The 19,110-nt window shown below is 45.6% G+C and overlaps 1 protein-coding gene across 1 annotated transcript in view; it reads right to left on the bottom strand.

The window, feature by feature from the left end:
- BACH2 (BTB and CNC homology 1, basic leucine zipper transcription factor 2) overlaps window positions 1-19,110 on the bottom strand; it is a 148,795-nt gene that overhangs the window by 3,489 nt on the left and 126,196 nt on the right. The window contains exons 5-6 of the mRNA XM_010565678.1: window positions 13,942-15,486; window positions 4,155-4,361 (exon numbers count right to left, since the gene is read on the bottom strand). Of these exons, the coding sequence (XP_010563980.1) occupies window positions 4,155-4,361; window positions 13,942-15,486 (1,752 nt within the window). The remainder of the gene's footprint in view (window positions 1-4,154; window positions 4,362-13,941; window positions 15,487-19,110) is intronic.

The following is a 19,110-nucleotide window of genomic DNA, read 5'->3' as shown; positions in this document are numbered from 1 at the left end:
AACTCTTTGGGCTCGGTCATCCAGCCAGTTATTTATGCAGTGAAGAGTACACCCATCCAAGCCATGAGCAGCCAGTTTCTCCAGGAGAATGCTGTGGGGAATGGTGTCAAAGGCCTTACTAAAGTCTAGGTAGACAACATCCACAGCCTTTCCCTCACCCACTAAGCAGGTCACCTTGTCATAGAAGGAGATCAGGTTAGTCAAGGCGGACCTGCCTTTCAAGGCCTGACCACCCGGTTGTCCTGTACGTGCCGTGTGATGGTGCTCAAGATGATCTGCTCCATAGCCTTCCCCAGCACTGAGGTCAGACTGACAGGCCTGTAGTTCCCCGGATTCTCCTTCTGGCCCTTCTTGTAGATGGGCATCACATTTGCTAACTTCCAGTCAACTGGGACCTCCCTGGTTAGCCAGGACTGCTGATAAATGATGGAAAGTGGCTTGGTGAGCACTTCCACCAGCTCCCTCAGAACCCCTGGGTGGATCCCATTGGGCCCCATAGACTTGTGTGTGTCTACGTGGTGTAGCAGGTTGCTAAGCATTTCCCCTTGATTAAAAGGGCTTCATTCTGCTCCCCTTCCCTGTCTTCCAGCTCAGGGGGCTGGGTACCTGGAGAAAAACTGGTCTTACTATTAAAGACTGAGGCAAAGAAGGCATTAAGTACCTCAGCCTTTTTCTCAGCCTTTGTCACTGTGTTTCCTGCTGCATCCAATAAAGGATGGAGATTCTCCTTAGCCCTCCTTTTGTTGCTAATGTATTTATAGAAACATTTTTATTGTCTTTTAAGGGAACAGCCAGATTAAGTTCTAGTTGGGCTTTGGCCCTTCTAATTTTCTCCCTGCATAACCTCACAACATCCTTGTAGTCCTCCTGAGTTGCCTGCTCCTTCTTCCAAAGGTCATAAACTTTCCTTTTTTCCCTGAGTTCCAGACAAAGCTCTCTGTTCAGCCAGGCTGGTCTTCTTCCCTGCCGGCTCATCTTTCGGCACATGGAGATGGCCTGCTCCTGCACCTTTAAGGTTTCCTTCTTGAAGAACGTCCAGCCTTCCTGAACTCCTTTGCCTTTCAGGACTGCCTCCCAAGGCACTCTGTCAACCAGGTCCCTGAACAGGCCAAAGTCTGCCTTCTGGAAGTCCAAGGTGGCAGTTCTGCTGACCCCCCTCCTTACTTGTCCAAGAATCAAAAGCTCTTATAATTTTGTGATTGCTATGCCCAAGACAGCCTCCAACCATCACATCACCCACAAGTCCTTCTCTGTTCACAAACAACAGGTCCATTGGGGCACCTTCCCTAGTTGGCTCACTTACTACATATCGCTACATACTCAAGTCCAGCTTGCTAAATAGAAACTTCAACATTTCTTTTAAAGAATCCCACACCTCAAAGGGTTTTCGATCCCTGCAGTTCAGTAGGGATCAGGCTCACAAGGTCACTCATATGCCTTTCATTCATTTCCCTGAGATCTGTATGTGTGCTGGGGAGAGAAGGGGACTTAAAAGATTTATTTTGCCTATACACAGTTGATTATGTTAGACAGTAATGGTAATGTCACAGGATTGCATAAAGCCCATAAAACCAAATTAATTTTCAAGTGAAGGCTACAGGTATCAAGCTGAACCCCCCCTTGCTGCTAGTCCAGCCCTTAAAGAGTGCTGCCCCTGGTGCTCTGCTCTGAAGAATGAGAGACATGTACTCCTCCCCATCATCAGCTCAGTGCAGAAGGACGGGCATGTGCAGCAAAGACTGGACCTGCCTCTCCCGACAACCTGGATGAGGAGCTGCTTTCACCCTGCAGAACCTCTGACTCACCCTGCACGCACTGTGAATTATGCTTGGTGCAGGAAGCAGTTGCTCACTGTTTTGTTTATCTTTGATGTTTTGTTTGTTTTGCATCAGTGGAGCACTACTCTGAACAATGTGTTGATTTTAATTTCTTTTTTTTTCCCCCAGGGCTTCAGCAGCACGGCATCTGAAGGCTTTGCAAGCCTTGATGATTTAAGCCTCCCAACCAGCTTGTGGGGTCAGTGTCACCTCCCTGTTACAGACGGGAAGCAGACAGGCACAGGCAGTAAGTGAGTAACCCAAAGTCATGCGGCTTTCTGCCATTTGTGAGGTGACGGTAACTCAGCTTCTTCCAACAGATCCCTGCGTCTTTCACACTATGTTTGCTACAGCCTGTGCAGAGAATGAAGCACAGCGAAGCCTACACTAAAGGCCACTCTCTACACGCAACCTGTTATGACAAGAACAAGAAGTACCCTGCTCCCCAGACCCACCAAGCTCAAGCTACAGCTGAGCATGTTTTAAATGTGCACATAGACATTTAAATCAAAGACTGCAAATAGCCTTTAATTTTAATGGAAGCTAGGTACACAGAGATCTCACTAATGAAATCAACTTCAGCTCCTTTTGTTTTATCTATGTGAATAAATTAGTTTATCACTCCAACCCCTGGATATTCAAAGGCTGGGTTTAATGCTGGACTCCTAAATCTATGCTGCATAATGCAATTAAACTGTCCAGTCCTGCATGTTGCACACCCACACTTCTTATAACAGCTGAACTGGTACTATTCCATTATTTTTGACATCTCAGAAAGCTCTTAAGACTTTTAAACAGATGAGGAGGTGTTAACCCATTTTGAAGTTCCAGTGTTGCATTTCTCCCACTGAGTGACGCCCTGTAGACATCTTACTCCACGACCCTTGTCTCAAGCTTTTTTTTGTTGTGTATCAGCTTCCTTTCTCAATAGGCAAGGGAATGGCAGGGGAAGAGGAGCACAGCCCTCAGACCACAGAGGCACTGTCACAAAGGATGGGAGTTTTTTCATATAAGGTGCCTATAGCTAAGATGCCTGCATCTGACATGGCCCTCCAGGTAATCTTGTTTAGCAATGGAGAGGAGCAGGCACTTCTGGGCTGTATGTAACCTCCTCTGCTGCAGGATGAGACAACTAAGACTTGACAGGTATCTATTTCTCTTCACTGACTATAAAGGAAACCAGGATGACTAGCTCCAGTGCAGATGTCTATATTGTAGACATCTATGTTTAGCCACCAAACCATACCTGAGGTACCCATACCATGACTGGAAGAGAGAGGCATTTCCTGAGCAGCCGTTTAGCCTCACTCCAGTTACCTCACTCCCTTAGATTAAAATGTGGTAGCACTGCCCACTGACACCGTGGCACACAGGAGACCTGTCCCCAGATGTGCCCTGGCCAGTGAGCAGGGCATGCTTTGCTCTTCTCTCCACAGCAGACTACTGCCAGAGACACACATCAGGGAGGGTTGAGGCAAACCAACAGTTGCCACCTGAACCCAGTGCACGGGATGTGAAGGCCAGTGCACCGGGGAGGAGGAACAGGCTTTTTGTGTTAGATGGTCCTTGAATCATGGGGGGGGGGTTCACTCCATGGCACAGCAGGAGCGTTAGAGGGAAGAAGACAGCAGGAGCAAGGAGGAACATACCCTTGCCATCTCACTGACCTACACCAAGGGATGCCCACTTGCCTGGATATTCATACTCCTGGCTTTTCAATTCCCTTGTTATTTCTGCCATTTGCTCAGTGAATGAAAGAGCTGAAAAAAAGGTATAGCGAGCTGAAATGTCCTGAAAACACGGAGCTGCCTTCTAGCACACCAGAAAGGAAGAAAATCTCTATGTAGAGATGAAGCTGGCCCTGCCACACCACTGTCTGGACCAGACAGCCTCTGAAGGTCTCTTGATACCCATCTCTTTTGAGCCCTCCACGAAACCCTGACCAACAGATTGTTATGGTAGTTAAGCATGGAAATGGGGCTCGGATCAGGATATGCCTTTGTGCACGCACTGTAAGTACTGGGGGTAAGTTAAACTGCAAGAAGGGAGCTGCGATACAGGCTTCCCTCTTCCAACTCACTCAGCAATCTGCTCTTGAGATATCAAAATAAAGAGATATCTAGGCCTCATTCCACTGGAATTTCGTGCTTTCCATATATATATAATACGCACATACATAATAATATATATTTGTATATTGAATTTTCATACTAGTGGCTCTGCTTACTTACATACGAAGTGACTGAACCCACTAAACTCTGGACAGGAATTGCTGTTGGTGCCCTGCAAGCTGCAGCGTGAGGGCAAGCAGGGCAGCAGTGAGAGCACAGAACTCACCAACTTGCGGATTTCACATTCCAGGTTCTGAATACAGTCCAGTTTCCTCTTGCGGCAGCGCTGAGCTGCAATTCGGTTCTTGCTGCGCCGGCGGACGTCATGGATGAACTCGAGCTGCTCTGAGGTTAGCTTGTGCATCTTTATCATCATCTGGAAATCATTCCTTGGAAGATCTGTGATTTGATCAACAGGAAAAGGAAGTTTCACCTAAAACAAACAAATACAAGACAAGAGCAAAGAGTCATATTTTGCTTGCTGAATGCAAGCTGAGCAACAGTGAGCTGAAGGACGATTACCTATGCTGCCACTCCCTAAATAAACAACACACCAAGTTTTGCATTGAGCAAGTTTTTAACACTCCCTTGTGGCGCATTGTGGAGGTCCAGCTAGTAAGGATCAGATTATAATTGTACTGAAATCAGCAATATAGGTGAATCCCAGGTAAAAAATTTCACCTTTCTAAAAAGCTCTAGTAACAGATCTCCTTGCATTAAAAGAAGGCTCCATCCACTAAGAGACATGGCCTTTTGGAAACAATTAAGTACCTCGCTGCTATTAATTTCAAACTAGTTTCAAGGAATGGGCTATTACTGCAGCAGGGAACCTGTTTCTGCATGGCCTCTAGGACTAGAAGTTTGATTCGGTGTGAGGTTAAAAATACAACCTGACACCTCAATTAGGAAAGGTCATCTAATCAGCATTTCAGCTAAGCTGTACACCATATAAGAAGAAAGGGTCAGAGGAATGTGATGCAACTTATCCTATCCTGCTAAAATATACGCATTTTGAAATAAACCAGTATTTGCTGACATTCTAATATTTTTGTAGATTGAAGAGCACCCAAGTTGAATTTCTTGGAAAAAAAAACCAAACGGTCTGAAACCTCAGTTACTTGCAGTAAAACATTTTTCCTTCCGGCCATGAACTGTCATCCAATTTTGACCGTAGACCATGCGACAGTAGCTCCAGGTTCTGACTTCCGGAATTCCAACCATCTCTCCAACTCCTACTGATTATGCATTTAAGCAAAGCAAAACATGAAGCTCCTGATGGCTTGGAGCAATGAACACACACTGTCTCAAAACCTGGAGAATGGTGGATGTGCTCAAAGACTTCTGTTAGCCTATTTTCCCCAAACCTATCAGCTTGCTCAAATCAAAGTGAGAACCTCTCCCTACAAACCTTGCTTCACTTGTAGCTGGAGACTGATAACATGACTATCAAAAAATTAATGCTCCTTGGTGGACTGCTGTGTTTGGTGGTCAAATAAGAATCAGTTGACAACGCTGAAGGATATGACACCTGAGTAACTTGATTGACCCCCTTTCTTTTTTTGAGTCATACCCATACTGCCCAAAAGATGGCAGTAAATATTTACATTTCTGTCCCTATTTGGTACAATCCAACCTCTTGTACAAGACTGTTCTGCAAGGAGGCTACCAAAGATATGACTTAAGTTGCTCCAGCCAAGCAAAAGATAGAGATTGAAAAGGTTCTTTTGATATTTAAAACACAGTTATCGTCTTCAAACAGTGCGCTTTAATTATTTGGAGATAAAGAAAATAACAGAACAGATTAGAAATAAATTATTTTCATTGGAGAGCTGGGTTTGCTTATGCAGAACAGTTTGCTGAGAACACATGTACACAAACACACAGGGTGGCCTCTGGCATTGACAGTCACAGACCCTCACCGGGCACCCGGACCTCCCGATAACCAGCTCCTCGCCTCGTTCATGAGCTTGCGTTTTCTTGTGCTCTTCTGTCATTGCTCTGCACACCTCCAAGCCTGGGCCACATGAAATTCAGTGCAAATACGGACCGCATCGTTTCAGAAGGTTTCATGCCCTGAACATTGCCCCTCTGCCCCATGTGTCCAGGCACCACTTCGTAACACACTACTTGACAGGTCAATTTAAACCAGCAAGAAACACCAAACACTGACCCAATCCCCCCAGATTCCTGCTTGTACACACAAAGGCTGACCTTAGGCATGGTGATGTGGACTACCTTGTTTACAGAGTGCTAACTAATGACATGAAACCTGTTTGATTTCCCCTCTCTAGCCTTTGGACAGTCAACATAAACTCTGTGTCACCTGCTTTTCTCTCAAGCTTCAATCAGGGTCTGAAAATGAAAACAGCCTGTGCTTTCCTCTGAAAGACACCACAGTTTCACTGCAAAAACAGCCCTTTCACGTTCCCAGTTTTTCCTTATTTTCTTAAGTTCAAAGCAGAAAGCAGTGTTAACTTTATTTCTCCCTCCCTCTCCCTTTCAAAACATATTTACTTGCAAGGAGGAGATGTGCTTGCAGCTGGAATGGGAATGAAAGGGAAGCAACTTAAATCTGTCAGGTAGAAGTCGCTGAAGGGAAATGGAAAATAAATAGAAACAGATTCATAAAAAAAAACCCCAAACAGATTGAAAATAAAACCATCTACGCAGCAGACCAGAGACTGTTATCAGTAAACCCGGCATAATCCCACTCCTGTCATAGGCAGCACTGCACAGGATTAAAAACGTGAAAGGGAGAGTGGAAGTGAGTCAGACTCATTTCCTTCACCATTCACAGCATTTTTATTGCCTGTCTCCCTCTCTGCAATTAGCTGTCAATTGAAAAAAACCCCACCAAGCCTTTGGCACAGACACAGTGAATAACTGTGCCGGGGTATTGCTGCAGTGAGAGGCTAATGGTGTTTTACACCAGCACAGGGCAAGACTCTCAGCTGGTATTTATCACAACAGAGCGGTAAGTCAATTTGCAAGAGCTGCCGACTGTGCTATGGGTGGGATTCATCTGACCCACTTACAGCTGTCTGAAATGATGGGTTAGGACTAGCTAGTGTCCAGGACCCTGCTTTGGCATTGAGGACAGAGAGGCCTTTGGATGGCAATGCATCCCGCACGGCTTCTCCCTCCTTCTGGCTGCAGAAGCAGCAGAGATGAGAGTTAGAAAAAATGCTGCATCTTACAGTATCTAAGGTAGGTGAGAGAAACCTTAGCTGATGTGTCTGAAAAAGGACAGTCAATCCTTTCTAAGATGTGTAAGAAAAACCCAGCAAGTATGTTTTCTCATAAACTTTTCTTTTTAATATCTATGAATTTTACACAGGAAATGACTGTGTACTCTTTGGTTCAGTCTATTTCAAATTAGAAATGTAAGTGGGATCCTTACTCCTTCCAGGAGTTACTCCAGCCAGAGCTAACCTCACAGAGCTCTAAAATCTTCCCTATCAGCACAATTACTCTTTCCCTGCCTTGTTACACAACAGCAGAAGCTCTGTTTCCACCACACTACAAATAAACTGGCACTTTCTGCCACTGCTGCAGCCTCTATTGCCCCCGACTCTGGCTGATGCACCCGAGAGGACAGCCAACCCACCCTGGTGAAAAAGAAAACTTGTTTATGATTTTGCGGCATTTTTTCCCCCTGTATTAGCACTAGGATGCCAGCGTAAATGTCATTGCTTTCAGTGGCTAAGTAACAGCAGCAATCTAGACAGACAGGGACAGCCATTGACTCAGCACATGAAAGGCCCATATATAACCAATTAATTCCTTCAAGCTTCACTAGTTAGTGCCAGCTTGGATCATATGCCAGTTAGTGCTGTGCTGCTCAAGTACTGTACTAGTTACTGCTGCTGCTGCTCCCTCGCCTCCCTTTTTCTTTGAAATAAAGAAAAGGACCAAGGCCTCGTATTCACTCATATAAAAATCCAAATGTCAAGTGTTGGGAATTTCCTTAACTCATGAGTAACACTAGCTATTTCATTCTTTCTTTATATCTAAATTTCAACATCATCTTTCTTTAGCTGCCAAGTGCTAGTAAAGGCAACGAACTTCCCAAGCCTGGCTTAACATCACAGTAACTAAAAGCATTCATGTATTATCCATAAGAAAAAGTAATCATTACGTACTGGGTATAGGAGGGTAGAACTCAAGGTACCAGCTTGACTTTTATAAATGGTTCAAAATCTTGGTCAGTTGCTCCAGAGTTGTAAGAAATAAAACTGTTGCCTTAATGCCCTTAAATTGAAAGCCAGAGTTACTGAAAGCCTCTGACACTTAAAATTGCCCAGCCCTTGGAAACCTCTCAGGACCCACCCAAGCAATCCAGCACATGGGCTGAATCATATCAATGCTTTTTTTGATGTAGAAAGGGGTAATTTGCTTCACATAGAAGAGTCCAACACATTAATGCTGTTTTTTCTAGTTTCTTCCTTAGGATGTAAGTCTGTCTTCCACAAACGCTCAGGAAGAAATTCATCCCAGGACAGGAATTGAGGTGCGTCCACCTGTGTTAGGGGCTTGATTGCCTACACACTATTTCAGGCACCACTTGTGGTCCCACAGAATAGAGACCTATCTGATTTCACCTTGACAGAGGCTATCTAAGAAGCACAAAGCCAGTGGGCCACACTTTGTGTAAGAGAGAGGACAGGCAGGATGCACTCTCACTTGTTTCCTCACCCTGCTGTCTACTGGCATAGGTAAAACCTTCAAAGCACCTCTTCTTTTCAGTTGTCAGCCACACCAAGATGGCAGAGGACTGCAAGAGGAGAACAGTGAGCCCAGGCAGTGAAGATCTACCATTGTGTCAACAAACCAGGTCTGAAATGGCCTTGATCAGCAGGTCCCACTGCAAACAGCCTGTCCTATCTGCCACAACACAACTGATGGCCACGCAGTTGCCTAAGGTCAACTCCAGCCTCACCTCCTCAGGGCCACGAGAGGTGTTTAGGTCAGCAAATGCTGCATGAGGGGGCACTGCTATGCACTTAGTGCAGGCAGCCTGAGTAACCTTTTGGTTTGCCACCTGCCTCAGAGAACTGGGGGAAGGGGCTAGTCCCATGGCTGAGTACTTTAACACAACAATCAGAAGTGGATGGAGTTCTCATCCTTTAGCCCAGGACTTGGACTTGTATTCGGATCACACACCACTGGTGCTTAAAATGCTGGGCTGTCCTCTTCCCATTCACTGCCCATTCAGTGTCCCCAGCTTCCAGCCCTTCAAAGGGCACAACAATACAATACTCCTGCCCATTATTAGGCTTTTCTGAGACAAGGGATAGCACAGAAACACTGACAGAAGCTGTAGGTGCATCTGAGAAGGGCAGAGCAGGCAGTGAAGTGAGGGAGGATAAAGTGCAGTATTTCTCTGAAAAATCTGCTTTTGCAGAAAAAAATTCAAGAACTGGAGACTCTTTCAAGAGCTCCAGCAAGGTCTTCAGCTCAGGGCATAAAAGAATTGATTGTAGGCTGGAATGAAATAATACAGTGTTTAAAAGGACCTTCCTGAAATTTCAAGCTTGTAATGGAAGACTCTCACTGTTGTTGTAATCCAGTAATTCTCTGATACCAGCACGGATACCAGTCCTGCTGAAGAGAGGAAAGAAAACAAAACTGCCATGAAGTTTATCTTAGAAGACTGATGTTTGACAAGACTCTGTTTAACCAGATCTTGCCAAACACAGTTCCAAGTGCTCTGCTGATGCCGCTGAGGATCCTGGTTAGGAGAACATCCATGAGAGAAGAACGTGGAGAGTAACTTTCTCATTTTCAAATTTGTAAACCTACAGGAAATCCGGGATGACCGATCACACGATTCTGGAGAGGAACTACATACAAAAGCAAGTTAACACCTTAACGTGTATTTTTCTTGGTTGTCCTTCTTTCTATGTTAATTTCTTCACTAAGTAGAAATATTAAGCAGTGAAGAAGACTCAGTTTAGGTAATTCAGCACAGCTCCAGTAGATTTCTGGTAGAGCAACTTTGGTTTACCAGCTTTTACTGGGGCTCTGACTTTCAGTACTTTGGTAAACATCAGCAGACGAGCAGACAAAGGGTAGCTGCTTGTCGCTTAACATGGAGGGGTTTGGGCTCTCCCTAAAGGTTATTTGTCTACAATATCCTCAGTGGTCCAACTGCATTAGCTTTGCCTTTCTGAAAATTTCCTTTGAAAAGTGAGTCACGAACCCAGGTGGGAAATTCTTTTGAAATATAAATGAAAGACACATCGAATACAATTCTCTAGATAGTAATAGTTCTTGGAAAACTCCACCTCTTACCTCCTCCTCTTGTTTGTTCTTTTCCTAAGAAAACTCACTCATCAAATTAGACTGAGCTGAGATTTCTTTTTAACTGGTTTAGTAGTACAATATTTTTTACAAGTTTTCTAGCAGAAAAAAACCCATGGATATTTGCTGAAGAAAAGGAATATCAGGAAAAGTAGGTAGAGCTGAAGTTTCTGTTCCTAAGTAGGTTAACAGATTGACAGACTACTTCCTTCTCAACAATTCATTATTTCAGGGCTTATTGTTTTGTTGTTGCTATTTTAAGCAGGATTGTCAGAACCTGCCTGCAAGCACCAAGCGTGAGTCTTCTCTGTAGTATTATATTCCAATAATTGATTTTTAACAACCTGTGGAGGCCTGAGGGAGCTGGGTGAAAAGAGCAACACAAACTGTTAAATATTTCTGTAATGTCCCAGCAGCTCAAGTAACGGCCCCGTTCCTGCAACTCCATAACATGTGGACACCCCACATTGCACTTGCTGCTTCTATCACGAAGCCTTAAGAAAGGGAAATTTCAGAAGATTCTGTGTGGCTCCCTTAACAGGAAGGAAAACGAAAGGCAAAGACATTCTGGAGAGGATTTACCAGCAGTGTTATGGGGACCACCACCTCCTCTGACAATGCCGACTGCAGTCTGCACCCCCTATGGGATGGGGAGTTGGGCCACGAAGTGGGGTCACCTTCACCCACATGGCATGCCTGCTGAGCCCTAGCACCCCACTTTTGGCACAAAACAACTTGGGCATGTGCTCCTGAATGGCATCTGCCTGCGGGAAAGCAGAGTGCCCAAAAAAAGCAGAGAGAAGAAACCTTTCACCAACTTCTCACACAATCAATACACCAGCAAATAATGTTTTGTGACATTAATTCTGGCACCAACAGCACTCTGGGACCCAAATCAAGACCAACAAGGTCCAAATTCCAGGGGAACTGAGCAGCCCCATGAGATAACCAAGGGTCAGAGTCCATCAGGCTTATTCCCATCAGGCCGTCCCACCCAAAAAAAGCCTACCTGCAGCAGAAAAGCCTGTGCAGCCACTCTCCGGAGGCGTGACTGCCTGTGTGTCACCCCCAGCTATCTTATCAGATGCTTTTTGAAGAGAAGCCCAGCAAACACTGTGTGGCCTGATATGGCAGGGGGCAAGGGACCCATCTGGGAAGTCATCAGGACAGCAAGGGCAAACTGACAATTTTGGGACTGGAGAAAGATTCCCATGCAGCTTGCAGGGAAGCGAAAGACAGAAAGCAGCCCGTTTCAGACTCCTGTGAGTCTCTCCTGCTGTTTTAATGGCAGACAAACTGCTAAAAGTAGGTAGAGCGACTTATACAAGAACTTCCTGCTGCTATTAGATACTTTCTACCCCTTGGTTTAACATATTCTTCACTGAGGTTTCCACAGCAGCAGATCTTGCAGGATTGCAAGATATACACCCCAAGTCGCTGTATAAATACAGCATTGTTTAATGAGGCTGCAATGTCCTCGTATTGGTAACAACCTTTACAGATTCATTTTTCAGACAAACTCTGTACCGAAGCACTGGTGTGATCTGTTTACCCTTTGCTGGTTCAGGATACTGTAATGCAACCTCACGGAGCAATGATTTCCTCATCACATTTTTAATGCCTAGCAGTCCTAATCAAAATGCCCTGGGAAAAAAAAAAAAAAGCACCTTAGCAGCAGCCCCAGGGAGAAAACTTGTTCAGCACAGTGCAGAAAATCTTCCCAGGAGGAAACTAGCAGCAAAACCAGGAGTGGAGCAAACCCTTCCCAGCTCTGCCCCAGAGCCAGACATGTCTGCCTGCCAGCGGCACACCAAGATGGCCTCCTGTAGCCCACCCGTTTGTGCCTCTTGTGAATGTCCCTCCTCTCATCCACGGTCTCCTGCATACATTCGCATACTTTCTTTGGGAAACCACCACCAGTCCCCTATAACCTTCTCATTTGACTCTTCGGGCTTGTTTCTGCAGCAGCATCTCCACACAATTAGCCGATTATGACAGCTAATTAATCATCAAACCCCAAAAGGCTAACCTCCCGTCTTCTTCGCTGCCTCATGCTGCGCATTAGCCCTCGCTGAGCAAGCAGCACGCGTGGGTGGAGATCCGGTGCTCCCCTCGGTCCCACTCCCTGCTCCCTTCCACCCCTTGTAAAGGCAGGACTTCACCCAGTAACCTTGGCATGGCCAAGCAGAGTGGTTCTGCTGTAGGGCTTTGTGAATTAGGTCACAGTATCCCACTTCACAGTATCCCAGGCAGCCTCCCAAGGAGACTCCTCTCCCTTCTGCATTGTCTCCAGCTCAGGACATGGGGACAAACAAGAACTGTCCTCTCAAAACCACCGGTACTGCATGACAGGGATTAGGACGCCTGAGGCTCCCCAGGATCTTCAGCCCTTCCTTAGAGCTAAGCAACCAACTAAAGGAACCACCCACATCTGTCTGAAAGACATCTTCCAGAGTCTGGGATGTAGCTGGAATAAGGTTTGAGGGATAAAATAAAAGTTCACTCTTTTCATCCTTAGCCCACAACTAGGCCCCCCTGGCTCTGAACTGGGTGCTCACAGCACATGAACCCCCCAGACTTGCACTTGCTGCTCCCCACGCCAAAGCACAAGCTCTCAGTGGAGCATTTCAGCATTACCAGAGGAGCCAGATAGGCGACTTCACCCAGATGCTCTCCAGGTCATGTAGTTTCCTAATGAAACTCTATGAAAACATCCAGTCTTTTTTCAGTTTCTGGGCTTCACAAAACATCTCCATGATTTAAGTCTTCCCTCAAATTACTGACTTCACACAGACAGTTTAGTTGATCACGGTTAGCCAGTTATCACCACCGCATCTCCAGCTGGCCCATCTCTAGTTTTAGAGCAGGCCCCCTTTCTCCTCCCTCTCACGGGAGAGCTGCATGGAAATTCACAGCTTGATTTCAGCCCCAGACCATCCCCCTGCCATTCTCCTAACAGTCCTGGAAATTAAAGGATAACTTCTCTTTGAAACATTTATGCAACAGCTGCTAGAGCTCACCACCAAACAAAGTGGGGTCACAGGCAGGAAACATCATCTCAGTTGTCACTTAACAGAGGCAAAACCCATTACCTGCATGTGCGAGACACACGAACACACAGAGGGAAGATGACTTGAATACCATTCCCACTGCTGAGGGTGGCCAGCTATGCAACTGTTCAAGTAATTTCACACCTCTTTCTCCTCCCACTCTGTCTGCCTCCTCTACTTGGGCTGTTAGCAATATGCAGCAGGGGCTCTTTGAGCCAGCTGCTTGACCCTCGGTGTCAGCGAAGGCATGGCTTGAGGGTGCTCAGACACACCAGCAGCCGTAACAAGCGGAGCTGGAACCACCTCCGCAAATTAAGGATGAGGAACAGTGCTTTGTGCCATGCAAGTGGGCGAGGGAGGGAGGAGGACAAGACACTGCTAGCAGACTCCTAAGCACATCAACGCGCTCTCATCATTCAGCAGTTTGTTGTTGTCCCATACCCAAATTCTGATACACGCCAAACACCTCGGAGGTCAAGCAGACCTATTTAACGTGAAGTCAGCCACGCACACTCAGCTGATGAGGGAATAAAAAGAAGTTACTCTTTGCCTCTGTAAACAAAGAAAGTGCTGGGGAAATGCCAAGTCATTCAAGAGAATCAAGGAGTGATTAATTGGGTCACAACGACTGTGATATATGTACTTATCTTAAATCCCTACCTCATGCCCTCTGTCTTGCACAGGACATGATTCACTGTCTGCTTCTGAGAATGACCCAGACTCATCGCTGGAGTTTGTTCCATAGGATGGCTCACATTTAATCTGGGCTCGGACCGGGTTGTACAATCCATCTCCCATCACGCCGGGCTCCTGGTGCTCGGGCGCCAGGAATCGGGGGCCTTGGGAGCAAGGGGAAGAGGAGAGCTCGCAAAGACGCAGACTGCAGGGAGAGCCGCCGCTGCCGTCCTCTGCGTATGAGTAGGAAGAGCACGAGCTGGAGGTCCTGGTTCTGGTTTCCAAAGGAGGAGAGCGAGGGCAAACTTTAATTGGCACCGGACAGCTGGTGTTCGGCCGCATCCTTCCCGGCAAGTGATCAGCTGTCAGTCCGCTGTGTGAATAGGTCTGAGAGCTGGGGAGAGACTGGCTACCGCCAGCCCACAGACCCTTTGGCACAGTCTCAGTGAGGTCTTTGTCCAAGCTGCTCACACCGGAATATGAATGCACCGAAGTGTTTACTTGGTCACAAGCGTTTGAAGAGAATATAACACTCCTCCTGTCCAGCTCCCCTTCTTGCTTACAGAGAGTTTCAAAGCCGGGCCCCCTGAGCGGTGATCCCACTGTGAAGTTGGAAGCATCCTTCTGCATGGCATGGGACTGTCCATAGTTCCCTGTGAAAGGGATGTAATCAGTTTTGTGGTCACCCTGAGTTGTCCCTTTTTCAAAAGGGCATGCTGGACTCCTGCCAAAGTGCTGTTGGGAAGTGCTGGGGAAGCCAACCAAATCTATGCTTTTTGTTCTGTTGAAGAAAGACCGCAAGCAAGAAGGAGAGGACCCACTTTTTGGCCTGTCAACACAAGTGGGGCTTGGCTGTTTCCTGTCCATTTCAACATCCCCTTCTTTATCCCTGATGTCAGGTTCATCTCCAGACAGGCAAAGCGTGATGCTTTCTTCATCGTTCTCTTCATTCTGAGGCTCGCTTTTTATCTGCCCCATAGCAAGTCCTGATTTGAGGCCATTTCCAGAGCTCTCTTCACTGAATGTGCTTGCAAAACCTGAGGTACTGATGTGTGATGTGTTGTAGACATTCTTGGTACAAGCAAGCTGGTATTTCTTGTATCTGGGGTACCGTGTTACCGCGTCTTTGTCCAAATTGTCCTTGCTATCTCTCAGCATGTCAGAGTCAGGCAGCATCCCTTCGCCTTTGTCTGCTCCAGCAACAGTGGTTTCAAAATTGAAGGGCTCTTGGTGCATCCTCTCTCTTGGGCAAGATATTTTTGACGTCTCTGATTCCATTGTCTCCTCTTCGTCTCCATCTGAGTTCTCCTCATCATGCATGCGCTGACAGGTGGTATCTTTTTTGCACAGGAACAGGCCATCTTCATTGTTCAGCAGCTGCGTCTGAAGGAAGCTGAAGCAGGAGTCCTCCAGGTTGTGCATGCGCAGGAATTCAGCGCAGTGGATGACCTCCTGGATGTTTTCTCTGCTGAGTAACAGCTTAGCAGTGTAGGCAAACTGTAACAATGGACCAAATCCCCTGACAGTGACCTGCAAAAAAAAGAGGGAAATTGCCAGCGTTACCATCAGTTCTTGCTATCATCCCAAGTCCTTCATCAAGTAGTTAGATAACCTAACAGATCTAGTGTCCAGAAATAAATACTGCTCAGTACCAGTTATTCTATCATGCCAGCAATGATGCTATATCCAGTAACTAGCAGTGCTCCCTTTATGTTGCTCCTGTACATCATTGTACAGGTTGAGCTGAGCACTGTTTTTCCCAAATACCTTGAAGACCTATGAACTAAGCCTCTGCTCTAATAAAAGACTGAAAAAAACCAGACTGGTGTAGACACTGCCAATTCTTCGATGGATCTTATTTTAACTGTGATGCAGCACACTACCATGAAAGTACCAATTCAATTTTGATTCTTCTGCCCTGATGGAATCTCTGGTGAACAGTGGTTTCAAGCTTAAGATACCACTTCAATCTCAAAAGTGTTTTGGGAAGGAAACATTTAATATGACAGCAAAATTCAACAGAAAGTATCTTTCTGCCTCTTTCAAAAGCAAACCCGTTTCTTTTTTTCTTCTCAAATTTTTGCAAGCCATTGCTGAATAAATAACAGGTAAGTATTGACTGCACAGCTCTTTTCTCCATCCCATGGAAATTATTCTCCTCATACTGTTCCTTATTTTAGTGAATCTAAGGTACAGCTAACAGGAAAGAAATCCATATTCATAGTTCAAAAGTGATACAAATTAGTCAGAGTCCCACCTCAGTACTTAATTTTCCACCATTTTCTTTGCAGAAAGAGTAACAACTGTTTCCAGGAGAGTGATCTTCAATCAACTGTTCCAGGTCTCAGTTATGCACCACTACTTGTCCTTTTTTTCTCATCATACCATCTATATTTTACATTCACATATCATATATTAAAAAATACACACTTTCTCCCCCCAGATTTTTTACAGTGGCATCTTCACACATAACTATCAAATAACTTGCTACATCACATGGTAAACTATAGATATTGTCTATTTTTTGACAAAAAATGCACTGGTGCTAACTTCTGTTGAATTTTTTTCCCCCCAATGGGCAGGAAACAAAGGTACTGGAAAAACTATTCTTCATGAAGCAGCGAGAGGCTGCTTCAAAACCAGGGCTCACCATCAAGGATAAAGGTTTCTGCACAAGAATGAGATTCAGTGGTTTGGCCACTAGGCTGAGATGTGGGAGACCACAACTCAATTTCTCATTGCACCAACCACCTTCCACATGACCCTTGCCAGGTAAGTCACTTCAGTCTTGATTCACCAAGACACCTTCTTGACGTGCTTGCAAGTGGTATTCACAAACCCGAGTTCCCTGTGCTTTGCATACCAAGGAAAGGCATCTAGATGGGATTCAGAGCAGCCAAACACCTGCATGCCCATGTGAGGTTGGGATGCACAGCTTGCAACCTCCTTCTGGCTGTAGGTGTCTCTGGTTGGTGTTCCCAGCTTAGTTTCTTCTTTTAAAACAAAGAAGAAGAGGAAGCACTGCTGTCCCCTTTTCATAAAATGGTCTAAAGATCAGAAGAGGGACCTAGAAAGTAGGAGATCAGGTCCCTTTCCCAGACTCACATTTCCCAGCTCCTCAGAAGGATATCCTATCCAGTAGGTATGGGACACCCTGAAGATGAGCTGCTTTTCCGTGTCCTTCCAACTGAATTAACACCACTGAGCAAGAAGCTGCTCAAGAGGTTGGTGAGACATCAGGCCATGAATTTGTGATGGTTTTATTCCTGATTAGCATATATCTGAGTGAATAATTTGGTTCATCCCAATGAAAAGCCTATAAATTCCCTACACTGCCTCAGGACCAGTGATAGAGCTCACAGATTTTTACAGAAAATCCTGACTTCCAAAACCAAGCCTTTGTTATTCATAGATCGGCACTTGTGATGCTGGATTATGAAGATACCACAAGTGGTGCAGACTTGATGGAGAGAAAAATATTTTTAAACACCTCTAAAATTGCTACCAATAGCTTTTCCATACATAATATTACTGTTGTATCTGCTATTTTAAGAAACAGTGTATTTTCATGCACATGCTTACACACTTGCACATTCCTGTTTTACAATATGCCTCTGGTACAGAATTGCCTAGATTTACAGCGGGCTATTAAACCAATCGCTGCTTTATCAGTGTTACACTTTCTGCCTATTTGTTAGATTATCAGCTCACTAAAGGCCTATCCGCATTTTATCTACACAGCATGATTAACAAAATTGCTTGGGAACTTAATGAGCTTCTCGCAGGCTGATGTTTCTCTTTGGTAAGATCTTCAGTGTGGGGGCTTATACATTCCTACATCTTGTAAGCTCTGCAGCAGCACAGGTCTGTAGGAGCAGCTATAAATACCTTCTGGGGTTTTTGGGCTCCTTTTGATGAGGAGGGACTCTGGAGCACAAACCCAGGTCTCCTGGCAGTTGTGTCACTTGGCCACTAGGTGGAATGACTGGAAAGCAAATTAAAATAATTTTCTGTGCTGGGCCAGGGTTTCACCCACCTGCCCGCCCCCCCAGCGCAGGCATGCTGCAGAGCCTCGGGCTGACTCATACCATCCCACAGCAAGGCTGTCTCCCACGATGACTCAGGTTTTTGCTCCTAATAAACCACTGTGATAACAAACAGCAGCAAGACAGCTGTTACAGCTGTGCTGCACTGGATGTATCAGAAGCAGAGCCTGAGATTGCGCTGTGGGCTCCCCATGATGCCCGGCAGACGCCTCAAGTGAAGGATGATGAAAATGCTGGTCAAACGTGCGGCTTGACCTTCTTACAAGATCTTACCCCGTGACACAACTTTCCTCTCTCTCACAATCTTCCGATCCAGAGGGAGAGTTTCTTTTCAAGCACTCGGTGCTTGTCATTGCCCTCAGGGAGGAATCTCTCAAGTGCCAATGCTTGAAACTGCACAAACAATAACTTTGGAAACAAATGGATGCAAAGCTTGCGGCCAAGTGTGAAAGCCAGCGCAATCTCTGTTGCCTGAAGCTGTCTAAATATTGATTTGGATCCCGTGGTGGGTCCCCTGCCTCAGCCCCACAAGCTTTGGGACTGCCCGCATCTGATGCATTTTGGCAGGAAGGCTGCGATCAAGGCGCTGGAGCGTGGCTATGAGCACTGCACGTTGGGAAAGAAAAGGCTTTGAAGCTGCGTGTATTACCATCACACACGCATTTCTGTAGGAAGAGGTAAGATCAGTCTTCTAAAATGATTTGACCTGACTGATGCATCCCAGTGAAAACAGTTAGTGAAACCAAGTTGATCTGTGTTTGCAGAAGGAAACAGATCATTTCTCTGATATAACAGTCTCCATTTACACGAGAGAGACCTTTGCTGGATGGGTAAAACACATGCCAGCAACAATCTCAGTTTATTTTTTTCCCTACTGTAAATAAGATGCCATATGTCCAAGATTTCTTTGCTTTTGAACCTTGTTTTCCATGTAAATTAATGTTTAAGTAGGCAGGTCAATTTGTGAGAACCTCCACTGGGCACCTTGTCCAAGCTCATATGCCAAGTCCCTGCTTCCCTGCCCTCCGATCATTTGCCTTATTTCAATTTCTACCTGTTTCTATTGTTTAAATGGAATTGACTGGCTACAAGAAAATCAGGCAGAGAA

The sequence above is a fragment of the Haliaeetus leucocephalus genome, unplaced genomic scaffold (assembly GCF_000737465.1).
Source record: "Haliaeetus leucocephalus isolate CR32 unplaced genomic scaffold, Haliaeetus_leucocephalus-4.0 Scaffold195, whole genome shotgun sequence".
Classification (NCBI taxonomy): Eukaryota; Metazoa; Chordata; class Aves; order Accipitriformes; family Accipitridae; genus Haliaeetus; species Haliaeetus leucocephalus.
Note: the sequence above shows the minus strand (reverse complement) of the source record. Positions and strands in the feature narration are given on the sequence as shown.